The 23900-nt window shown below is 34.7% G+C and overlaps 1 protein-coding gene across 21 annotated transcripts in view; it reads right to left on the bottom strand.

Moving 5' to 3' along the window:
• Positions 1–23900, bottom strand: part of LOC139105269 (longitudinals lacking protein, isoforms H/M/V) — a 175982-nt gene that overhangs the window by 56600 nt on the left and 95482 nt on the right. For 6 of the 21 annotated variants that reach the window (XM_070661688.1, XM_070661308.1, XM_070661367.1 and 3 more), the window contains exon 7: positions 11999–15318. The exons of 10 other annotated variants lie outside the window; for them this stretch is intronic. In XM_070661688.1, the coding sequence (XP_070517789.1) occupies positions 14585–15318 (734 nt within the window). In that variant the 3' untranslated portion in view covers positions 11999–14584. Of the gene's footprint in view, positions 1–9173; positions 9530–10182; positions 10414–11998; positions 15319–18414; positions 18900–20549; positions 21274–21631; positions 22920–23900 lie in introns of those variants that run through there. 5 more of the 21 variants (XM_070661889.1, XM_070662286.1, XM_070663184.1 and 2 more) reach the window with 5 other exon arrangements.

Here is a 23900-nt window from a genome sequence, read left to right as displayed (position 1 = left end):
GCGATAGTGCCGTAGATAACGATTTCACTGAACGACGATAATCGCATTAGAAGGATAGGAATGGATAGGAATGCAGAATACAAATGGGAATTAACGTTTGTCCACGAGAATGTATCTGTATGCAATTGGTAGAGATCAGTGAGATTAAACCCGTAACCAATCCAACACAAATGTATCAGCCAATAGCCCCGAAAATAAGTGCGCCCAGGATCAAATTTCGCCAAGGATACGTGGCTGTGTGAGAAGCCGTGAAGTAAATTAAAAGATTGAAACGATGGATGAGAGGAGGAGCTATAAAAAAAAAAAAGAAAATGACGTATCAACGAACGAAAGCTCGCGGAAGCGAGTCGCGATATGGACGCGATATTTTAGAAATAAATAGCAGACTTCGTTTTCGATTTAATTTCGCGAGTACATAGCCCCTCCTCATTCTCCAGCTTTTCCACCTCGAGTAAGAAGACACCAACCATTTTCCAACCCTTCAAACAAGATACCCAAAAACAAGATGCGACGACGTAGAATGATCCCGCGTTGAATCACCAAATCAAGACCGAAAGAAGACACGATTAATTTTCAATGTACACTCGAAGATTTATATAATACAATGTGATATATAATGTTGATACACGTATAGACGCACACGTGTATTTACTAAAATCGTATCGGTTAATTATACATAAATATACGGGACGTTCCAGATCAGTGGACGAAAATGAAAAAATAAAACTAATTAAGACAAGTAGAAAAGTCATATAATTTTGCAAAATTGTCGACCATTAATGTAAAAAAAAAAAAAAAAGAAAATTAAAATTTATACGTTTATATATTTTAAATTTTTTCTCAATAATAGTCGACGATTTTGTAAATAATATGACTTTTCTACTTATCTTGATTAGTTTTACCTCTTTTCGTTTTCGTCAACTGATCTGGAACAATCTGTATAAATGTTATATATTAATTTTATAAAGTATCCGCAAAAGCGACACATTAACAAAAATATAATTAATTTATTTAACTTCTTTACACCGATATAAATAATACCTGAACTAATAAACTTGGCCGATGCTTGACAAAAACGTAAAATATCGCCAACGCTGACATTAACACTTTGAATGCCGTGAATGTCGTAGATGATTAGCTATGAGAACGATAATGAAAACATTTATTTTAATTAAATAGCAATTTCATCAAATATTACATAAAAAAAAAATTTTTAATTCATGGACAAGTTACATAAAATTGTTCCGACATTCAATGTGTTAAAAGAAAAAAAAAGAAACAAAAAAAAAAGAAATTAGAAACAAGATCTCTCTAATTTGTGTAAATGCCGTGTACAACGAGCATGTGCTTGGACAGGCTTCTCTTGGGCGACCGTCTTGTAGAGCAGATCGACCATGTCAATTTCGTATTCTTCTTACAGCCATATTGTACATGGCGGTTCAGCGAGCTCTTAAACTTGTAACTGCGTTCGCAGTACATGCAAGGGAAGGGGTTCTTGAAAACGATAGTAGGCCCGACAACTTGACCTGAAACAAAGCGTCACAAACAGTATTTTAGTGCTTGTTCTGATAATACGCGATCGGCAATCGTGGAGGATCTAGTTGAATTCTCGACGAAACCGAGTCCAGACCCTGTTGAATTCAAAATTTATATTAAATCGTAGGAGAGAAATTTTACCATGGGAATAATTATATCCTCGTAATAATACTTCGTCGAGCATTAAAATTCGAACTCGACGAGTAATCTGTGAAAAATTAACATATTAATATTCAATAAACGATAACACAAAAAATAAAATATGCGGAGAGAGAAAGAGAAAGAGAGAGAGAAAGAGAATCGTAAAAATATTATTTTATTAACAGTGACTTAATTCTTTTTATATATTCGATATATACAGAAAATTAGACGTAGCAAAGGTATGATCGTGCCGCAGTAAAATAAGATTTATTTTTATAAAAAATATTCCAAATATAACAATGAATACAGCTCGTGGCTTATATCGTGTTTAATACATGTTGTAATTCGCCCCGTTTATATCTTGGTTTTGTACAAGATATCTTGTACTGGATCTGCCGAATAAACTCGCTGTTGCCGGAAACGAGAAGAACCGGCCAGCACTCTGGACTCTCGCGCACATGCCGATGTAGCGATTTCCTCCACTTATACGTCTTTGAGCAGGCCAGGCAGGTATTGCATTCTGAAAAAGAAATCAACACGTAGGTTCGTCAGCGATTTCGATGAGTATGCGCGTGAAACATCAATTATCTTTCGAACAAACGGAAACAGATCTCAACGCGGTAAATTCTTATCGCGCTGTGTGTGAACTTACAATTAATGTTTCGTGTTCGACCAATAGATTGATAATACAGATCGTAAAATAGTGACACAATATTCACTTTTTGAATATCAATTCATTTATAACACTGTAGGATTCTGCAAGTTTCACTGAAAATATTTTTATACGTCGTTTTAAAGAAGCAAATTAATTCTTTTTTTTTTGCTTTTTTTAGCGCAATTAGTAAATTATATTAGGTATAATTAACAGTTTAAATGTTAAAAATGATAATAAATTTAGATGATCGATGATATATTAATTTCCTCCTGTTATAGTATGCATAACTCTGTTTTTAGTACCATTATAAGTAATCTAATACAAAAACTTATTCTTATATTTTAATTTCTTTAATTCGGCAATTAATACAGTGAGTATATATGAAATATGGCAATATAAAAAGGGCATTGTTTCTCGCAAAAATAACAATTAAGTTGATTCATTCTTTAAAAGGGTGGAAGTCCCGTGGGTCCAAAATAAAGAGAGTAGCCGTCGTCTGTAGTTCACTCTCTTTCCGAGTAATAAACCATTTGGCACTTGAGTCGAACGAAATTAAGAATCTCTCGGAGCTTAAGAGGTAATGGTGCGCGCCGGTTTATGTACATGTCGATTTAGAATCTAGACATTTATTTACAAAGGCATTCATGATATTGCAATGTGTAAAAATACGCGGTCGCGTAAAAATTTACACCAGTTTACAACTTGCTTCTTATGAAGACGTCAAAGGTTTGACACGCTCGAAATATGAACAACTTCATAGACTTGTCAGCGTATTAAACTTTCTTTTTTAGTGATCAGTGCTTAGGTGATCATAGAAAAAAAAAAACATCTAATTAATTTCGTATAATACGACTTCAGCTCTGGCCTTATCCTCGTTGTGTCGTTCTTAGGGTCTGTCACCGTTATCCTTATCGTCCGTTTTCAGTATTCTCAGCCCTGGTCAAAGCCGTGCTTTGTTCGCATGTGCTTCAACAAGTTGCAATGTAACTTCGATCTCTTTGGGCAATATAGGCACTGATATTTCGGCGCTTTTCCGCATTCCTCCCTCATGTGTCGCGTCAACGAGCTGTAATACACGTACATGTTTCCGCATTTTCTGCAGATGTGCGGGTTGGCCTGATTCCCAGGTAGATAGCCTGCAAAGAAAAATGACACGTCCGGGTTATTCCAAATCGCTTAGATTGACCATTTATTTCGATAGTCGTTAATATTTGTCAGGATGTTACTTCTGCATGAATTATCTTTATGCAAATTTATATTTAGAAAAATATTCTGTTAAAATGTTTTTTTTTTTCCAAATTCTCTCGACATAATTATTTCTGTTAAATAACGTATTCGAATAGATTAGATAAAAATCACATTAATATTTAATTTTATGGCGTGAAGCTCAGCAGAAATTAATATTTTTTATTTAGATGGAATTTTATCTATATTCAATTTTATTTAATTTTATTTAAAACTATTAAAAAAAGAAAAATATAAAAATTGAAGTTTAATTGTAAAATTGAATATCAACGACTAATCTTTTCATTGTTAACCGAGTATGTTAATGTTGGTCTCGTAAAAACACATTAGGGGGAGAACGCACACGGAAAGCCTATATCTACACACCTTTTTAATTTGTACGTGTACTTTCTGCATATTCTTCTTGTAAAAGGTCTAATCGTTTCTGTCGGACATTAGACCGGGTTATGTAATTGTTAAAGACAAAGACAGAATAAGCAAACGAAACAAATGACAAAGCAAAATATAAACTTGCGATAAACATAATCGAATTCTCTCATGCACTCATTAGTATTCCCTTATTATTAATTGCGACATCAAATAATTTCCACATTCTTTAAACATTTCTATCGTTATAAATAAAAATTTATTTGTCACAACTAGTAAATTTTTCTTAACATTTTCATTTTATATGCAAAAGAGTGCTTGTCTTACACTTTTTCTTAAAAAGAAAAAAAAAATGCTCAATATGCATTTTTATTTATTAAAAATCTTTTTATCTAAAAAAAAAATGTTTTGAATATTATTTACTCAGTATCCAATCTGAATAATATTAAAAATAAAATAATTGAGCTTCAGAATCAAAAGGTTGATTTAAAATCGAAAGAAATACACGTAACAAAAATTTATCATAAATATAATCCGTATCGATACTTCATATTTCAAAGAGAAAAAAAAATCTATATTATAATTTGTACAATATTTTATCATTAAAATCATTGTATTACTTAACGATACTTTTGCCTTAGATAATTATTTAATAATATAACTTATCAACGTTGCACGCCTGTTAATAATAACTCAATTTACATAGCAATTGGTGCTACAATAAATAAAATTTCATAAAATCTTCGCAGCACAAGGCACCGAATATTTCTCAAAACATTTTCAACATTACAATTGTAAAACGCAACAGGGTTTCAACGCGAATGTTACTTTTAATCGCGCGCGTTTACAATGTTGTAAAAATTGTCAGGTTTTGCCATTTGAACTTGAAAAGAATTCCGTTCGTTCGTAAAGAAGCATCGGCAAACGTGAATCGAACACAACGACCGCGAAATTGATGTGAGAATTGCGTTTCAATCACTCGTAGAGTCAAATCTTAGCAACCGTGCTCCTTCTTCAGGTGATTCAATAGATTGAACTTCATTGGCATGATGTTGCGACAATATGGACAGGTATATAAGATTCTGCCGCACTCCTCTCGCACGTGCCGATTCAGGGCCATCCGTGACTTGTACGTTTTCTGGCACTCGCAGCACGTATGGAAACCTGAAACGTAAGGAAGAGAAATGTCTTAAATAATCGTCTCCACCCATATTACGACAATCAACACAACGCTCCCGCTCCCGCAAAAGCATTAGCATTGACATTAGCATTTTGTGTTTGTGGTATAATATCCGATTTATTTTCTGTGTTGCACTGGGTAGCTCGCTAGATCTTGAAATCCTGTCGAATTCTCCAAACGATATCTAAAACAGATAACGCATTCAATCACCTGTTAATAGCACCTTTCCAAAAATTATATTCGAAAACAAACAAGGACGTTATCGGTTGATTATGGGGGAGAAAAAAATAAAAAAAATAAAAAAAATAACAACGACGAATAGAAATAATTACATAGGTGGAAATTAATGATTATAAAATTGCGCACGCAAGAAATATAATTACAAAAAATATCTTTGATTAAAAGTAACGTTAAACTTTTAAACGGAAAGAAAGGGGGTTTGTCGTCCGGTTGAAATAAGGCCTGTGCTGTCATTACTAAAAATTATTATTAAAACTTCGACCTCGAGATTTCGCTAAGCGATCTGGAACGTAAAAGGGAACAACGCCGACTTGCTAATCGTGAATAAGACTGTCCTTTCGCATTTAATGCTTTTCTGACACTTTATTGTTGGTATTACGAAAATACATGCATTTTATAAATACTACGGATTATACGGTATCTTTAGGTATTTCGTATTTGCGTAAGCGGCCCGGCGTAATACTTTATGCCGGGATAAAATTTTTGAGACTGTCGTATGCGGTAAAAGAAAGAAACGATAGTTTATAGTGTAGGCAGCAATATCTATCATCAGATCTCTCAGTGCTGATCCTCGGTAGACAAAATATTCATTTATAGTATACTTTGTTCTTTCCAATGCTTCAGCCTTCGATGCAACGAGGTAACGTTCTATATTTCCGAAGGAAACACGCCTCCTTGTTTTGCGAAGGGAACAATGCGTGGAGGGCGTTGATTAGTTAACGTTTAAGAGTTTATACCGTTTTAAAGCGTGATACAAATGAGAAATAGCCACATCTCCTAGCGCTTATTATTGTCGTTCAGTCTTCTTTACAGTTCATTGTATTTAAACTACGCTACTACACTGCGTGGATATGTGATTTTGCCGCGTTATACTTCTGCAGATCTTGGTCGCGTCACTATGATACATAATTATATAATAAAGGGAGAAGAAAGATATACTACAAATGACCATTGCTATTTTTATATTATATATATTCTATAATTTTAGCTTGCCATCGTCTATCTGTGAGATCTGATTCGCTTCGTGAGAAAATGCGCTGTTTATTAGCTAATACAATATACCGAAACTATCTTATGATAACGACTCGGGGAACTATCTCGTCGTCGTGGCGAAGTTTAGGAAAAATATATTCTCCGGAGGGAACGCTTTCTCGGGATTTCTAATCGGGACTACGTAGAAAACGGTCGTCAACGTCTCGAGGCTCTCGAGCCGCTCTTTAGATCCTTGTATTTCAAAGCCGGATAAATTTTCGAGAACAGCTCGTCAATCACGACGGTGTGGCGTTACGCGCCACGAAAAAATCGTAATGACGACTAAGGCAAATTTAACAATTCCTCCTCGTTCCGAGTTCACCGTAGGTCGGCTTAAGTGTTCGGCGATGTGACTTTAAAGTGTTGCTCCGCTTGATGAGCGTGCAGGATAAAAGCCTTGAAAGCAGCGAACGGGCACAGTGGGCACTTGAACTGCGGCGGCTCGCACTTGTGTTTCAGGTAGTTGCTCCACATCTTGTAGAACTTGCTGCACATAGTGCAAGTATAGCCGAGAACCTGATCGCCCATGTACATCTTCCGGTAAGCTGGAAGCAGAAGAACCAAGTTAGTTAGTTGAGCGAAAGCCAATCGTGAGATTAAAGCCTCGCGAAAGAAAGATTTAACAAAAAAACAGCAGTATCGGGATTAAAACGATGAAAGCACTCACGGGTATCTAAGGCAACGGATCAGTCCGATTTATGAGATAACAATCATTTCACGTTGGAGCTTCGGATGAAGATATGATTCGTATGGGCGAAAGTAAAAGCAATACGTTTATATATATATGTATGAAAAAAAAAGAGTAACATACCTGTTGGAATTTGCAAAAAGCACGGAATGTTTAAATTAAATTTCAATTTAAAACGTGAAATCAATCAAATTTACAATCAATTACGAAATCTCATAATTGACTGTAAATCTCATAAATCTTACTACAAAGTTCTGATTGTCTTAGACAGATATTTCTAGCCACGAGAATATCGGAAGTTCGTTCTTCTCGAATGTTTGATAATCTTATAATTTAAAAGCTATTTTAAGAATCAATAAAAGCTCGGAAAATTCGGCAAATAATTCACACAAGAAAAAAAAGGCTACTTTATAAGTTTTGAGAGGAGGCTTAATTCGGGATGAGAAGGATCACAAAAATCAATTTACTAATCCGCCAAACACTTTTCTATTAAAGTACTCATTACTGAAATAATATGTACAAACATTGATTCGCTTTTCGGTATTCTAAGATTATAAATCGCTATAAAATTTAATAACTAAAATTCAAAAATTAAAATAGAAAAAAAAAAAAATAAATAAATAAAAAAATAGACATTGTATGTACATTGCATATGTTATGGAAAAGACTTCCATTTTATTTCACGTTTAACACAGTTTCATGAGCTCTATTTTAAAAAGCGGTGACGTTTCTTATGCCGGTTCAGGCACCAATTGTGGGGGGATTTTGTACGAGCACACGTCACAGCTTAGCCTCGGCCTCGCATTTACGCACTCTAATTTCCGATAGCCTCTACAGAGATCTTCCAAACGCGTAAGTCTTGCCGCAATCCGCGAATACGTAAATCTTCCCGTACGTTTCGTGGCATAATCCTGATGCCAAATCTCCTCCTAGTTCCTACTAGCTGATGTTGCGCATCGTCCTTTTCGTACGCCCTTTCGTGCCGCAACGCTAAAACATCAATGTCAAATCGATTAATGAGGGAAACTGATCGCAGAATAAAATGCACCTCGTTTGAACATTCTGAAAGAACCTCGCGATTAATACCGCCATAATTTGATATCGTGGAGATCGATAAAAAGAGTTATTAATATCGCGGGTATTGCTGAGATGGAAATTGTTGAAAGTCCAAGAATTAATTGGAGTGAAAACCTGTGATTTCTGAAAAATCCGCTTGCGTCATACCGAGCTTCTGCCGACGTTGCATTTATCAGTTTTCTTACGAAGAGAATATATGTACGTGATAAGGTACACCAAGCTGAAAGAATAATGTCAATAACTGATTAATGTAAGCAATCTGTTGATACATAATTACGATATATTAATTGTAATTATTTTATTAACGATTTAGTAAAAATACTGCATATGTGTACATATTCTTAAATCGTAAAAAAGAAAATTAAAAATATTTTAAAAGTAAAATTATTTTTAATTACTGTGGAGAGCTTTTATTTAAATCTTATAAACATGTTAAGAAAAATAAAATATATATCAAATTAAAAGTATATATACATGTAATACATTTGGTTTAAACATATGAAATAAAATTATACGAGACACAAACGTAATTCTTTTTTTAAATATATTTTTAATATCTAATTATAATAATTTTTTTTAGATAACATGCGTAAGATATAGAAAATAGGATTATATTGTATATATTAACACGTTAAACGCTGTCAGGTCTTGGAGATCAATATTATCAAGTTAACGTCGAACATTTAAATAAACTCGATGCGCAACACAGTCTCATATAATACATTGATAAAAAATAAAATAGTTTATAAATTATTCGAGACGTAAAAAAAAAAAAAAAAAAAAAAAAAATAACGTTACCGATTAATTTATAATTATAATTTATTTTACACTAAATTTTTAAAATATTTTTCTGAATGTCAAACTTGGCAAGTCGTAAACTGTTCTCCGTTCGTTCACTCGAAGACTAAAGAGGAATGCTAATGCATCAGGTTTTATCATTTATTTAAAAATTAATAATAATACATACATATTTATTATACAACGATGAGGAAACCAAAACGAGAATCTACGGGAGGGAATATGCTAGTTCATTTCTGAGATTCGTCCATGCGGTGGAAGGTTCTCATGTGTCTGCGAATGCAAAAAGAATAATTACTGCGAAATGTGCAGAGCTCACAGCGGAACGTGAAGGTACCGGTGCTGTGAACATTTTTCACGTGTCTCTCCATGTTCCCCTTATATACGCTCTTGTAAGGGCAGAAGCTGCAGGAAAGCGTCGCGTGACATGGATTCATTTTGCACCTGAACCGTATGTGACTTTTTAACAGACTCTTCGTGGCGAAGATTTTCTTACAATGCGGGCAAAGGTAACGCTTGTACATATGATGATGCATGGTACCGCTGCTGTGCACGTTCCAACAGTCATTGCCTGAAACAGACGAAGGAAGCTACGATGTAGCCGTGTTCGTCTCACGGAGACATTCGCAAACGATTATTCGCATAAAAGAGACTTAATTGTCTGATTGCCATAAACTTTCATACAAGCATAATTATGTTAAATGATCAATGCGGCCATACGTTATACAAACCGACTCAATTAATTTATTTACGTGAATATAAATTTTTACACAGCCTCGATTTAACTCTTGATTTTATTTCGCAAAATTAAAAAAAAAAACAATTATTTAATTAAATCCGATACACTGTGATGTCGTAGTGTCGAATAAGAATTAAAAAGAACGTGCTCATCTAGCTTATATATTATATTATTCAAATCGGTCCTTATTCATTTCTAATAATGCGGCATTATATATCTTTATTATTATCTGCAGTCTGAAAACGCATTGACGTTTAATACAACACATTTCAGATACATGCATTCAATATAACGACTAATACGGCGGTTTGATTTAAGAACGTATTGCACATCGATTGCACAACACGGGAGGTGGGTCGTTCACATTGCATATGCGAATTTCAGTCAAATACGTTTTAAGATTAACGTGAACTACTTTGAGAGTCGTAAGGGATTGGGATGCGTTTCGGTCGGCGCGAAACTCGCGCTCCTGCCTTATTACGAACCCATTGCAAATCTCTGGTGCACGTGTCGCATATGTCTGACGAGAACGTCCTTGCGGTTGGTCGTGTATCCGCAAAGATTGCAAAAAAATTTGTGCTGCGTGCCGCACACGGTGCTCAGGTGACGTTGGAGACTTGTCTTCCACGCGTAGCTTTTTCCACATTTCAAGCACACATTAGGTTTGCCCACATATTCCCCGAGATCTTCGGATAACTGGCTGGCCGGACCGAATCCTAAAAATTAGACGCAAAAATATTAGAACAGTCAGAGACTTTCGGGAAGGTAGCTTTTCATTACGTTGTACATACACGTGAACATTAAGCACATATTTATGAATCTTCTGAAATAAAATGAGACTCTTTATTTTACCTTTATTGCTTTCTTAACGCAATTGAAATCGAGACAAGCTCGAGTGTTCGGGAAATAAAATTCAATGATCTTTATTAATACAATTTATTGTTGAATAATATCGATGTCGAAGAGATTATCGTGGAGATTCTTCGCTGAAAAATATACATCAATTTATTGTATTAATATCACATCTGATTTCATTGTGTTTTTTATTACTGCCGTATATTAAATTATATATATTTTTTTGTTACATTTTCATAACGCAGAATAATTATTTTATTCGCTATTCACAATCATGTAATATAACTTTTAAATTTAACAAATCTATAAAATTAATTCGAATTTATTAGTATTATAACAGAAAACAATTTTTAGCAATTAAAGTGGGCTTTTCTTTTTCATTTATTTTTATTTAATATTGGAGGAGTGTACCGCTGTTGTCTTGTCCCGCACCACCGTAACTTCAACGCGTTTCCGCGAGAGATACGTGCTCGCGAATAATGTGATACTTTAACAGGGTGGGTATTCTGGCTCTGTGAGAACAGTATGGGCAAGGGTAAAGCGGTTCCATTTGGCAGAAGAAGTTCATGTGCTTTCGTAGGCTCCGCCAGTCGCTGTAGCGTCTCGTACACTTGAGGCACCGTAGCTCGTCCTTGCACTGCCTCCAAATTTCACGTGGCAATCCGTCGCAAAAGAATCGCAGCTTAGCTGAAACATGATCAGAATTTTATGTAAGCATAATGAGAAATAGAAGGAATATAAGACTGGATTATCGCCTTCCTTCCGCTATATCATCGATCGAATGTGGTCCTTCCAAATCCTAAATATCGACTGATTAGTTCGGACGTTTATATCTAAGAAAAAAAAAAAAGAGAATCTTTCAAGTCATTAGAACATACAATTATTTAGAACAGTACAGTGTGTTTCGTGATTTATTAATATAAAGCAAAAAAAAATTAATTAAAATAAGAATAATTATTTTGAAATAGTTTATTCAAGCTCGTAATTTTCAACGTTTCTTCTTTACACAATTTTGTCTCCAAATGTTTAAATAAATATTGAAACATTTTATATCTCAAAATGTATCGAGAAACACTCTGTACATAGCAGACGACGACACAAATGGATCGAACATACATTAGAATTTTTCAATTCAAGTACTTTGGAAAAAGAGAGAGATAGAGAGAAAGAGAGAGAAGTTTGGAGAGAATGCGTTGCTTTATCTTACATTTTCGCGACGAAGCGCGACGGCAGGATCAGTATTTAGATGAATTACATAAGTGGATTCCCTTGAGATTGCGTACGATGGTCCGAGCTGCAGAGCTTCTAATGCAATTAGAAACGAATTACACTCCAAAGAATGGTCGAAGATATTTCCATGAGGTAGTCGCAGCTCACGAAACGTCGTAATAATCGTGCCCTGTCGCAATCGCGTGACAGCCGGTGACACTCAATGAAACAGCGGGGCATGTGTAAACCGTACGATTTTATTATGATAAGTAACATTTTACAGAACAACAAAATTTCGTCGTAAATTGTATTCCCTTTGTATCGCAAGATATACATATATTTCCATAACATAGATATATAATGAATTGATCAATGCAAACGAACGTTCCGCAAATTCTAATTCATACGCGACAGTTGTCTTATTAATGTTTCTCCATATTGTCCGATAAACGTTAGGTCCTTCGCTTATTTCTTAATGTTTTATCTAAACACGCGCTGGCAAGAATATTCCCTCAAATTTTAACTTTACATTAACATAATTAAACAGATCAACAACTTTCGAATAATCTTCACAGCCGAAACGCACAAATATGACTAATAATTCTTAATTCGTCGCGGACGTACGAATTAGCAGTCTCAAAACAGGGTAAATGTACGCATTTACCTATTTTCGGAATTTTATTCGATAATATATACCGGTCAAAACCCTTTTTTTTTTCTTTTCTTTTCTTTTCAGATTCAAATCAAATCGCAACGCTCGTATGTCACTGAAAAACTTTCTTAGGTGCATCATTGTATGTTAACTTAGCCTAAATACCTTCCGTTATCGGTGCAGTAAATAAGTCGGGTGAGGAAAAATTGTAATTAGCAGCCGAGTAATTAGCGCAACATTAAAATACCGAGATACTAAAGTTAAAGACGTAAGAAGAGCTATCCTACTTTCACGTAAAATCTATTGCAGCATGTGCGATGGGGAAGCTACTTGTCGCCGTTACGAATTGAGATTCACGCCTCGCATTTCGGAGTTACTTAAAGCATATTTCGCATCAAACATATAAAACGGGAAAGCGGGTAAAACGTAACGCTCAAACATCTATGCTAATATACCTGACAGATAAAGACAAACATGCGATATTATCGCCCTAACAACACTCTGAAAAAAATTAACAACAAAGCATATTTGTGCGCTATGCTGCAATATATTATCGATGTGCACGTTACAAAGTTATAAGACACTTTTTGAGACAAGGAAACGTAGAATCGTTTCCAAATCTACTATCGCGGTATTATCTTCTCATTCTTATTTTTTTTTTCCTACCGTATTGCTAAGAAATTTCTATTTTTCCCTCATCACCTTTTTCTGGTGTTATCATTACAGCGTAACGCTAAAAAAAAAATGATCGCAGTCTTAAATATTACCACGCAAACGCAACGCACACATATACACACACACACATATATATATGTATACATATATATGTATATGCATATCGTACTTCGTAACTTAACGTGAGTTTAAGAGTTCAGATTTTTATAATTCGATAATTTCTTTATTTTTAAACACGCTCGTGCGAAACTACGTTTAAAGCTTATCGAATATATAGAAATCCAAATCCGAAGAAAAACAAAACTAAATGTATGGATAACCACATGCCAGACAGTGCGAATCATAAACCTATAATATTAAAAATACAATAATGTTACATGTACAATTTAGAACTTTAAAAAATAAAAAAAAAAATTATTTTTTTACATTTAATTTGAAATTAAATATTAATTGTTGAACACAAATAAAATGTTTTTGTTCAATTACGGAAGAGTAATATGTAACTTTAAATTCGCAGCATTGCGTTAAAATATTTAATAATATAAAATTCAAGGAAGGTAAATTAAATATAATTTCAAACTTAATCGATAATTAATTTATACATTGTTATAATCAAGAACGAGGCATGTAATATAATTCTGATGTTTTACACTTTGTTTCTGATAAAATCATAATTTTAATATAAGATATTAAAATATAAAGATAATTTATAAATTTATAATTAACGAAAATGAACATTTTGCGCTAAGTTAAAAGAAAAATATGTAAAATTTAAAAAACGCATACTAAATAACTCATTATATAATATATTATAATATATTATAATATAATATATTATATTATACAATATAATATTATATAATAATGTTACGTTTCTTAATAATAATCATAATAAATCAAATTAGCTGATAAAAATAACGTATGTACTTTATGTTAACAGTTCAGTAATAATTGAGAAAAAATTATTAAATGACTCGCACTCTTGCTTTTTAAATAATCGTAAACTCTTTGTCTTTATTTAAAAAAAATATTTAAAAAATTTTAAAAGCGAATCTTATTAATTTTCTTTAAAAATTAACATGCTCGTGATTATTCAGATAACATTAAAAAGAAAGTACTTCTAGTAACAACATGGGATACTTATTGTAACAAAATTTTCTTAATAAGGAACCTCTTTGCATTCAAAAATTGTCCAGAAATATCATTTTCTTCTTAAGCGAAAAAATTCAATTCCTAATCGATTTTAAAGCTCATTTTGTTCTTTCGTTTTTTTTTTTTTTTTTTTTTTTTTTGTAAGGAACTATATTTATTCTAAAGTAGCACTTTTTTCACCCAATTTCTTTCACTCAATATACTTTTTAAATGATTAAATTCTCAGGCTTTTTTTTTCGTTAAAAATTGTTTACATAAAAAAAAACTTTTTAAAATGCCAGTATTCACAAAAGCTCGTTGTTTATAATTACACTCCGTTCGTCTCACTTCCAATCAGGCTGTGATTAGGGTGATTCCTTGGTAAGAGTGTCAGTGACAGCGTCATTTTCATTGTCGTACCATTTTTTCGCGCAATCGCTCTTTACACTAATCACTGTTTCTTCTGAAGCAGCAATGCTCTCAGCATAATTGGATTCGTAATTTGATTTCAACATCGATTTTAACGAATCCCTGATATTTTTCAAGGGATGCCGATTCTTTAAGTGCCTAATCAGGCTTGTTTTCTGGGTGTAAAAGCTGTCGCAGAAGAGGCAGTGAAACTTAGGCACCTGATCGCATTCGTATTGTTTATGTCGCGTCAAGCTTCCTTTCATCTTGTACCTCCTATTGCATTTGTCGCACTTATATTTCCCGTTCGTGTTACGAATTTTGCCACAGACAGTTTTTAGGTGGCGATCTAGAGTAGATTTCTGCGATAAGCGCTTGTTGCAATTGTTGCACACGTAACTCTTAAGATTGGTTCGCGTTTTGGAGGCGCATGTTATCTGTTTTACAGGCGTTACAGACGCTACAGGCGCGAAGGGCGCAATAGGTGCTACAGACGCTACAGGCGCGAAAGACGCTACAGATGTTACAGGTGTTACAGCGGTTATGGTTATAGGCGAAGATATCGACAGATATTCGAAACTTGTAAGGAAATTGTTGTCGAAGTTAATCGGTGCTGAACGATTGGCGGGGGTGAGATCAATCGGGGCCTCAGGTAACATCGACAGGAATTCCGACAAGTTGGACTTGTTATCTGAAAATCAAAGTGACGATGTTAAGGAAGATCGTAATAGGATCGGATTTAGTTACAAAAGGCGAAAAAAAAAAAAGAGGAAATTAAATGAAAATTTTAGTATGTCTCGATAGGAAGTCTTTTAAAACGGATAGCGAAATGAATATAAAGAATAATCAGAAAATTTTGATAGAAAATCAGTTAACGTTGATGGAAATTAAATAAGCAGATGTTAGTTTGTTGCGATAAATAAATCTGAAAACATTGCGTTTTGAATAATGAGAAACTTATCAAATTGATAATAGGAATAGAGGTTGAAAATTGAAAAGACGGACGAAACAGAAAAAAAAAAATATTCAAAAAAATATATACGTGTGTCGAAGACACGTGGGTGAATAGTTTGCAAAGAAAGAGCGCGCGGATTATCCAAGGATACTTGGAAGAAATTAAATAACAAGAGTTGATACATAATAACGCACTGATTAAAAGAACGTTGGACTTTACAACTTCGATCATAGACATAGGATGGCAGAGGAAAGTAGAAGGAGCATTGATGATATATATTTTAGTAATAATTGTTGAATACATACGTACACGTGAATAGCGAAGTTCCCGGCAAACGACGGAGCCGAGAAGAAACAAAATTAAAAATGTGACATATACGCCGCAAGATTAATAAAAACTTTAAATGCAACTTTTAACCAATGCTATAAATAACGATAAATATTTACAGAACTTCAGAATCATTGGTAATAATTATTACAAAAGATCTTTAAAAAGAAAATGGCTCGTAAAGTTTGTCAAAAAATTAATCTTCAGTGGAAGACAGCGTGCACCCGCATCGAGCAAAGATTATTAGGAAGCGTAAAAAGTAACAAACGACCATGGCGTCTCGTTGACTGATTTATTGTTACGTCTGTTACTATTAATAATCGATATTTGTGGATCTAGGCACGAAGTGTTACCAGCGTCTACAATTTTATTTATTTGCGATCCAGTTTATAAAAATTGGACCGTGCGGCTCATATATAATAAGTACTATTACGTTGTTTTTTTTTTTTTCTTTTTTTCGTGCGATGGTCTTCGAGCGTGCATAGGATCGATGCGTAGTTTGGAGACACGTGTTACAAGTTTCACTTAATCTTCTAAAGAGCACTAGAATCTTCAACAACAGTAGACTACGAACAATTTTGGTTAAAAAAAAAAAAAAAAAAAAAAAAAAATAGATTGTATAGTCTCTAAAGATGTAAGCCCACTTGAATTGTTGCTCTTCGTAAAGACGTCGCGAAAGATTTCCGCTCCCGAAGTGAGTGATGAATTCTAGCCGGGACAGCTGCGCATTTCGTGAACAGACGATCTTCGATAATCGAGACGGTAAAAAGCTCTTCATTTGCAAATCTTCCGAATGCATTGTCTCTTCGGTGGCTGATAAAAATTGTGGCTGTGCATCAGGTGTCGGCGCAAGCTAATGTTCTGCGTAAAATTGCGCCCGCACAAATCGCAGGTGAAGTTTTTGCGGCCACCGCATTCGTACCTCAAATGCTTCGACAGGCTAGACTTGACCTTGTAACCGCGGCCACACTGCAGACATTTCAGGGTGAGATCTTCGTCCCTTAAATAATACGAGTGCCGCGACTTGCGGGGCGGTCCCGGCTGAACGATCATCTGGGCCATATCTGGAAGAAGACGAAGATGACAGTCGTATTAATCATGAGCTCACTCTACTGACCAAGATCGTTATACGCGAGCTTTAACGATCGAGACCTGATCCGCGCTAGTCCGCTAGATTGCGTACCGACTCTCACCTTCTCGATAAAGGGCACAATCAGCAGTTTGGTCGTTGAAAACGCGCGGATTGTAGAATCTCGTCCAAATTGATCAAACCGGCTGATTAAACAATTCAATTGTACACTTAAAGCGACAACTAGCCGCTGAATCTGTCTTCGATAACTGACTCGTCGATCATTAAATGAAAAAATTAACTTATCGAGATAAGGAAAAGATAAATCAAACGAGTGATTTTTTTTTAAGCTGAAGATACAAGATTGCTCACGTATCTAGTTTCTTAGGGAGACAGTCAGGATTTTGGGGTATCTATAAACGGTAAACGGTCTACAACACGAGATTAGATTCTGTCCCATTGACAACGTCGATATTATGAACTCCCGTCAAATGCCGTTGTAGACTCGTTTTCTGGGTGAAACTTTTGCTGCAGTAGTAGCATGGGAAATAGCGTTTCCCACCGCATTCCCATTTTATGTGCCTACGAAGATTGCAGGGCCTCGTGTAGTTACGTCCGCATTTCAGACAGGTGAAGCGAGACATCGAGAAACCTGCTGAACGAAAGAAAAAGTTACTCTGAGAATACATCCGTGCGCGTATGGTACATCAACGGAGAGCGATCTTTTTTTTTTCTTTTTTTGTTTTAATTTTTTCTTTTCTTTTCTTTTCTTTTTGCGAGGTGAAATTCTAGATTTGTTCAATGCGGGTGATCAATGACAAGATCGTATTCTTCATAAAATTAATAACAATCTTAAGCATCGACAGTGATATACTTCAGCGTCTTGATGTTAACTTCTTGTCACTGCATTTTTTTTAAACCGTTTGTTTAAATTTGATTAGCCTCACCATGCAAAAACTTACGAGAATATTTTATCGATAACAAACATCCGAGATCACCAATTATCATTTTTCCTACGTGAACAAGCTTCGAAATACCGATTCATTCATCATAGAAACAATGCTCGAAATTAATTCATTTTCCGGAACGTTTGTCATGGATAAAAATCTCTTTTAAATGGTCTACTAGTTGAAATATTTAAATATTTAAATAGCGTGTAAATAATAATATATATATTCTTAAAAAATGACACACGTATCAAAAAATGCACTAACATAATATATGATTAACTTGTCTTGCGAAAACAAAACGTAACTACAAACGTATATAATAACATTGTCAATATAGCCATTATTATAATAACTTATAAAGATCGAGATTTTATTAACTTTGGTAACTGTAAAAAACTACAGAAGCTAGCAAAGCAGAAAAGTTTTGTACAAGACGCTTTTTACGATTTTCATTTGTACACGAAAAAAATTTCACGACAAATTGAAGTCTAGTTCGTTTAGAGTCCATCTTCGAGTCGACGATATTTAAATCTTTGGGTTGCATTTGGCACTTGTGTTCATTGGTTTCGCCCACGGCGTCATCTTCCTGGGAAGCTTTCTTACATGCTGATCTTATTGATAGAGAATCCGATCGTACATCTTCCTTGGGTTGTTATATCTCTTCTTGACGGGCACCACTACGTTGTGGTGGTGCGTTAAATGCCTACGTAGACTGACGTTTTGCGTGTACTTATTCGGGCACAAGTGACAAGAGAATCTACGTTGTCCGCCGCACTCGAAGCGCACGTGTCTTGCCAAGTTGTGCTTTAGCGAGTACCTCTTCCCGCAGGCGGAGCATTGAAGGGCCTGATCTTCAACGGCGCCGGGATTCCTCACGCTCGTTCTAACTCTGGCGATCTTCGTGGCCGCGGTGTGAGCTTTTCGGCCGTAGGCAGCGTGATTTTCTGACGAACGGAAGCTCTCGTAAAAACCTGGAAAAAAAACAATATTCGTGCGCTGATTAATACACAGAATCGCGAAACGAAGATTGCACACCGATTCTTCTCCTTTACGTAGATGACCGTGGAACAATCTGTTTAAATCGTACTGCATTTCTCAAGCACAATTATTTTTGCCATGAAGATTTGCTTGGCCTTCGGCAAACGAATGCGGGAGCCACGACGTCAAAGCGCTCCGTTACCTAGTTACTTTAAAACTAAAATAAGATTTAGACGATACTAATGTAAAATTAAATCTGAAATTCTACACTTATGCACATAATGTTTTTAGATTTTCGTAAAACAATTATGAACAACTTGACAATTTTAGAGATCATATACTTTTTGATGTCTGTCGAGATTTATTATTTAAAACAATTTATCTAAACCTTGCATTTATAAAAAGGTGTGTGATCGATGCGATTGGCTGAAAAAGAAACAATTCAAAAGGGTATAAAGATTAATCATGCTGCTGCGTCAATCTCTTACGAAAATAAAGCTTACTAATAGTACCGTTAATCGGCTAGGGCAATAACATTAATATTTTGCACAACTATTACGGATTTATTTCACACCATGCATCGAACATCCCGAATTAATTTAAAATAATTAATCGAGTTCTCTATTAATTCCCTATCGTTGCAACTGCGACAACTTTTTCCTGCTTAAATAATAAAGAAATGAAGGATTAGCAATTTATTTTTGTACTGGGCAACACGCCCGTTTATTATTCAAACAATCGAGTCAAGATTATTTGTTCGCCAGCAACGTGAACCACTGAAAAAAAAAATAATAAAAAATAAAAAACGTTTCGGTTATGAGAATAAAAATTAGTTTCTCACTTAATAATTTAATAAAGAAATAAACATTTTCTCTCCATTATAAAAATGTTTTCGTGTGTTACTATAGAAGCGAATTAAAAATTACAAATCACATTTTTACTTACTACGGTGTTATTCGCTGTCTACGTTATCGAACAAATTTGCTGTGGATCCTAACGTCTTGTTAAATCAACAAAACATCAGTAAAGAATCTTTTTCAGTAAGCGACACTTTTGTCGGGTTGGCACAAAAATGTTATGGGCATTCAGCATGTGCTGTCGCAATTTGCCATTTTGAGTGTATCTGGAAGCGCATAGCGGGCATGCGAAATTCTTCTGCCCGCCGCATTCGAATCTTAGGTGTTTCGTTAGATTATGTTTCAATCGATACGTTCTGCCGCACTGTTGACAACAGAAGACCCCATTGTTCTTCAGGGTGTCTGCAAAGTCTTGCGCGGCAACCGTCAGCAGCTCTGCAAAAGAAAAATGATCGGTTAGCGTCGTGCGCGGCAGTTGCAATTAACGATTCACCAAAACCTACATCGAATATTACGTATTTCCGACTGCGAGCTGGGGTCGTCAGTTTTCTTTCCTTTAAGATGGGCGGGGAAGAATCAATCGTACACAATCGTCTATCAAAGATTTATTACGAGTTACATATATTATATTTATTTCTCGAGCGAAGTTTCTGATGCACTCAGTCATTCAATGTTTCATTATTTATTTCGTGTTCTTTGGTTACAAAAAGTTTGCATTTATTTTTTTTTCTTTTTCTTTTCTTTTCTTAAATGAAATATATATACATATATAAATTATAAATTGCAATATTAAACCTATAGACTTAGCTTTTTTTTTTTTTGAGCTTCAACAAATTCAGCTTATTATAAAACATTAAATGTAAATAAGATAACTGGTTTAAATTATAAAATAAACAGTATTGAAAATTAACAGCATTAATTAAAAACAAAACTGTATTCTTAAACTATTATATATGTATGTATATTTTCTTTTTATTATCTATAATGTCTATGTATGCCTTCTACTTCATAGCTTAAATGCCTTAAATCAAATTATATACATTTATTGAAAATCTTTTTAATCGTTAGATATATAGAATTTCACTCACAATTAATAAAAAAAAAATTGATTTGCCAAATATATCATTAAAGGAAGGAACTATAAGCAAATATCAAAATTATTGCAGTTATTCCACAGAAAACAAAACAAAAAAATATATAAATATCTCAGCTCTATTCCTCGAAAGGTATTAATTTTATTTCGTAAAGATGCGTTTGGGGGTCGAGAATTTCGGTGGCATGTAGAGATTGTGCCTCCGTAAAAGGTGCCGGCGCAGACTGATGTTCTGCGTGTACTTAGACGGGCATAAATGGCACAGGAAATTCCTCTGGCCGCCGCATTCGAATTTCATATGAGTGTGCAGGTTGCGCCTCATTTTATACGTCCGTCCGCACTGCGGACACACGACCGGTGACTGCGTCCCCGTTGATTTCTGCGTTTTCTGCGGCTTCCGTACCCTGAACACGTACCCTGGAAACGAAAAAGGAACAATGTTAGAGTATTTCTCCACGCTTAAGACGCCGCGCGCGTGACTGGCACGACCGAACGTAACTGGCGTCGACTCTTGCCCGGGCGGACATCTCGAAGAATGGCAAGATCAATTGCATGCACGATCCACCGTTAGATTACTTTTCGCACACGTAAACACTTTATTACGCTCCCTCGATCGCACGTTATGCACATTGGTGATACAACATACGAAGGTATAAACAGAGGAGGTATTGAAGCGCGCTTATAATTTCCTCGCAGACTTGTCATAATGAAAGAGCAGTTCTCATTCCCCGCCTGTGACAAAAAAACAAATTATCTGTATAAAGAATTCGGTATCTCTTGAGTTAGTCAGTAAATTTATTTCGCTACTTTTCTTTATACATTTAATGCTATATACAGATATTTGTCGAACGAAAAGGAGAAAAAGGAAAAAAAAAAAGAAAAATTTAAATGATCTTAATAGTTAAGTTGTTTTTCTTTGGTTTGAGAAAACAACACCGCGTCGCACCGCATGTTAATTTTCGTTAGGCAATCGGTACAATTTCTTTCGCATTTATTTTACAATCTGTTTCAATTGCTTGAACTCATACTGACGTTCTTACGATTATTTTATTTCGTAATATTGTACATAATACAACATTAATATTTTAAATCGACGTAATTTTGATACGCTGACGGAATTGATCAAAATCACTCTTACATTATCGTATTTCTCTCTATTTTGTTATTCTAATAAAAATTTGAAGTCAGCTCGATAGCAAGGAAGTTTCAAAGGAAAATATAAATTAAATAAAATTACGATTGTAATATGTCAAGAGTAATTCAAGTAAAATTTGCGTCATCGTTTGAAATTTTATCGTCGTGAAGATCACAAAATTACCAGAATAACCGGATTAAACAAATCGTATTTTATTTCCACTCGTTAACTGTCTAATATAATCGGAATATCAGTCTAATTTTAAGAAAACGAAATAATCGTCATCGTTCAACGCGTATTAGATACGACAACGTACTTACGATACTGATATCTTACATAACTAAATGTCGTCCCTTAAGGTTCAGCTTTTCAGACAAAAAACAAAAAAAAAAAAAACGTAAGACATGAATTATTAACATTATTACGCTAAATTCACTGTTCTACAACGGTATAACGTCGTCAAAGTACAGGATACTTATAGCTTAGTGCTTTGATCGCACGTGACGATCGAGATTGCCCTTCTGGGCGAACCGACCCTTACAGATAGGGCAGACGAATTTCGGCTCCACTCCGCACTCGTATTTCTGGTGCCGCCAGAGCGACGTGAAGAACGCGTACTCGCGGTTGCACTTTACGCAAATGTGCTGCTTCTTCTTAAACCTCTTCGACCTGTCGTAATCTTCCTGAGATTGTCGCCCGTACGGCTGCCGACCCTTGTTGCACTCGAACGCTCTGTGCCGCAGCAGCGAGGCTTTCAAAGCGAACGTCCGGTTGCAATCGTTGCAGAGATACTTACGAGGACCCGTGCCGGTGCCGATTACGCCGTCGTCGCACGAGGTCATCGAACGGAGGCGCCTACTGTACATTGCAATTCGCGACGTCGACGGTAAAGTGGGTATTGTCCAATTGGCCGGACTGTACGTCGTACCTGCAAATTAAGAAAAGAAAAGTTGATGAAGCTGAGCCTCGACGGTACCGACTCCGAATTTTTAATTCGCACACATTACAATTCGCGACGTCAGTTTGATTAATGCTTCGATTAAAAAAAAAAAAAAAGAGAAAAAGCAACTGGTGTGCATGATAAAGAATGCAACGGGATATCTCAGATATGACATGTAATCGCAATTAATAAAAAGGTATATGGATAAATCGTTTTTCTGAAATACCTGAGATATCAATTATTGATTAAAAAATATTTTTAAAAAATTAAAAAAAAAAAAAAAATTAATGGGCAAGGAAAGAATTTATTTAAAATTTATTTTAATACAAAATTTTATTCGACACGAAATGTTATTTTGTATCTTTTATATCTTTCATCAATATACATCTTTTATTAAAATTGAAAGTAACAGCGTACGATACGAGGTTGCAATAAAATGATTTAAAATGTTATAGTTAATAATGTAAATAGTTATTTTATAATAATAATTTTATGGTAATAACTTCATATGATAATTAAACTTTGGTGACGATTTAAAGAAAAAAAAAAAAAATTGATCTTATCATTCTACGAAAATTATAATTAAAGTAATTAATAAAATAATAAAGTTTAATATATTTTTACACTACTACATATCTAAAATATATATTTAAATAACGTCGTAAGTATATAGGCAGGGTATCTTAAAAATTCGATCCCATTTCTTATACTTCGGAAATATGAAAACCTAACGTATCACTTTGAAAAATTTCGCTCCTATATATTTCTCCATAATTAACATTTAATAAAACATTGTCAAAGCTTTATTAAGTCGGGGTATAACCATTAGTGGTCACTTGAACTTGTCACACGATTTTTTGTATATTTGCTTAATCACATCCAGCAATATAGCAACGAAAGACAATTCATTGACATTACGCGGGAAGTTAGAGGTTTTGGGTGAAATCGGGATAAACGTTGAACGTATTG

The sequence above is a fragment of the Cardiocondyla obscurior genome, linkage group LG01, assembly GCF_019399895.1.
Source record: "Cardiocondyla obscurior isolate alpha-2009 linkage group LG01, Cobs3.1, whole genome shotgun sequence".
NCBI lineage: Eukaryota > Metazoa > Arthropoda > Insecta > Hymenoptera > Formicidae > Cardiocondyla > Cardiocondyla obscurior.
Note: the sequence above shows the minus strand (reverse complement) of the source record. Positions and strands in the feature narration are given on the sequence as shown.